The sequence below is a fragment of the Quercus robur genome, chromosome 10 (assembly GCF_932294415.1).
Source record: "Quercus robur chromosome 10, dhQueRobu3.1, whole genome shotgun sequence".
Taxonomy (NCBI): Eukaryota; Viridiplantae; Streptophyta; class Magnoliopsida; order Fagales; family Fagaceae; genus Quercus; species Quercus robur.
In genome coordinates, this window is record NC_065543.1 from 12,501,276 (window position 1) to 12,503,407 (window position 2,132).

General features: G+C 39.6%; 1 protein-coding gene across 1 annotated transcript; it reads left to right on the top strand.

The window, feature by feature from the left end:
• Nucleotides 1-305: 305 nt before the first annotated feature.
• Nucleotides 306-1,313, top strand: LOC126703843 (extensin-like). Its single transcript, XM_050402911.1, has 2 exons — nt 306-987; nt 1,240-1,313. Exons 1-2 carry the CDS (start codon nt 306-308, stop codon nt 1,311-1,313), a joined length of 756 nt encoding a protein of 251 aa, XP_050258868.1.
• The last annotated feature ends 819 nt before the right edge of the window (nt 1,314-2,132 follow it).

The following is a 2,132-nucleotide window of genomic DNA, read 5'->3' on the forward strand; positions in this document are numbered from 1 at the left end:
TTCCATAAGAGTTTAAAATCTGGCATAATAAGCCGGGGGACAAAATGAACTCCTCCTCTTGCGTTCGACCACTCAAAAGTAAAAAAGGTTGCTTAACACTGTGTCTGCCCACGAAATTACTTAAAACTGTGTTAATGTGTAAACAAACTTCAGTGTAATTGGTTTGGTTAAAAGATGGATCTTTTAACCAATGTAAAATTTTTCTTGTATAAATAAAACCAGATTCTCTCTCACATTGATCATCAAAAATTTCAGAACCCTCTTTCTCTTTGCTTCTAAATATGTCACCTTCTCTTTTTCTAAAAATGCTTCTCCTAGCCGCAGTGGCACTTTTGCTTACTAGCTTGCCTTCTTATGAGGCAAGAAAAATCCTCCAAATTCCAATGAAGAGAAACCAAGACCAAGTCCCTCCAACATTTGTGCCAGTGCCCAATCCTCTCAGCCAAAAGGCCTTAGCCGGTGATCAAATTAATGTCTCCTCTTTGCTAGGTGGACTGGATTGGGCTCCTCGTGTTCCGGTGCCTCCATCAGCACCCAGTCCAGGCACCTATATTCCCAGTTCAGCTATGAGACAAAGAAAGAATCCTCCACATCCCTCTATGCTGCATAATGCTTATCATGTTTCTCCACCCAATCCTTTCAGCCAAAAGGCCTCAGCTGGTGATCAAATTAATGTCTCTTCTTTACTAGGTGGATTGGATTGGGCTCCTCATGTTCCGGTGCCTCCATCAGCACCCAGTCCAGGCACCTACATTCCCAGTTCAGCAATGACACAAACAAAGAATCCTCCACATCCCTCTATGCTGCATGAAGCTTATCATGTTTCTCCACCCAATCCGAGCACTCCTATCATCCCACCTTCAACTACAACGAGTCACAACCCTGCTCCATTGCTAGGCACACCACAGATGAGTCCTCTGCCTCCCTCTGTCAACACTGCTCCATCGCCGCAGAAGAGTCCTCTACCTCCCTTTGTGTCTAACAGGGGTACTTCCATCCCCTAGCCCGATGAAAAAATGTGTGTACACCTTTTCTTTATCTAAGAACTAGCACTAGCAGATGAGAATTTTGTTTAGTAGTTGTTGCGTTTGGATTTCAAATCTATAAATTTCAAAAGTCTTTGCTTGGGTGGTAAGGATTTCTAAAATTCCATGGGCTATTTATGCACCTAAGTATGTTGTATGGTTTACATATTTACATCTTTGATAATGTGAATTTGCGTTTATCTTGAATTCTCAGCTGATGGGTATATGTGCTTTGAAACTGTATGTGCCATATCAACGATCACAGTGTCAGTGAAAGAAATACCATAAGCTCATCTAAGAGCCTGAGAGCTTTTGTTTGTCTTTCAACTTTCCAGATTGAGATGGTTCAAGAATCTTCTCTCTGTTTCTAAAGAGACGACGAGCTGTGACACAAGAGTACCAAAAGCTCCACCAACCAAAACCCAACTACCAACGCCTTGAAATCGTCTCCATCAATAAATCAATCAGAATGAAATGACCAAAGATTTTGATCTTTTATTAAAACATGAACTTGATTCTTTCAAGAATACATAACCACAGGTCCACAACAAAACCATAAAAGTAACCCATCTGCAGATAAGATTTAATTTGACAGAACAAGTACAATTATTAAAACTTTTAGGATGATCCTGAGGGAATCTGAGTGTCTAAAAAGGACAAGGAAAAAAGCTTTTGTTCCTTCTAAAGCTGATTTTCGTTGGGTGCAAGTGGCACCAAAGTCGAGCCCATTCTGAACTCAAAGCTCTCTAATGAGCTTGTGAAAGAGGCTTCGCCAACAAGCCTCAAGTAAGTCCTCCTATTTCAACTTAGGGAGTCGTGTGAGTTGGTTTGTGCTTCTTTATCTATCTACATTATAAAGTTGTGTTTGTGCTTTATAAAGAGAAGAACGTGAAAAAAGAGTGATGTTTGTCTGGGAACAAAAAGAAACGGGCTTGTTACAATTTACACATCTGTGATTTGACCAAAATTTAAGTTGTTTATCCATGGTTAGGATTTTGTAACCTACTTCTGTTAAAAATTGGGCTAAATATGTAATTTTGCTTTCATTTTATGTCTCTAAAAAAAGAACAAAGAAAAACAAGATCAAAAAGTGAGGATTTAGTAAAA

Excerpts from the sequence above, each read along its gene's own strand:
- LOC126703843 (XM_050402911.1), top strand. The coding sequence starts at position 306 with ATGCTTCTCCTAGCCGCAGTGGCACTTTTGCTTACTAGCTTGCCTTCT. Across the intron at positions 988-1,239 it reads TCCCTTTGTGTCTAACAGGG|CTGATGGGTATATGTGCTTT; the intron begins GTACTTCCATCC and ends TTGAATTCTCAG.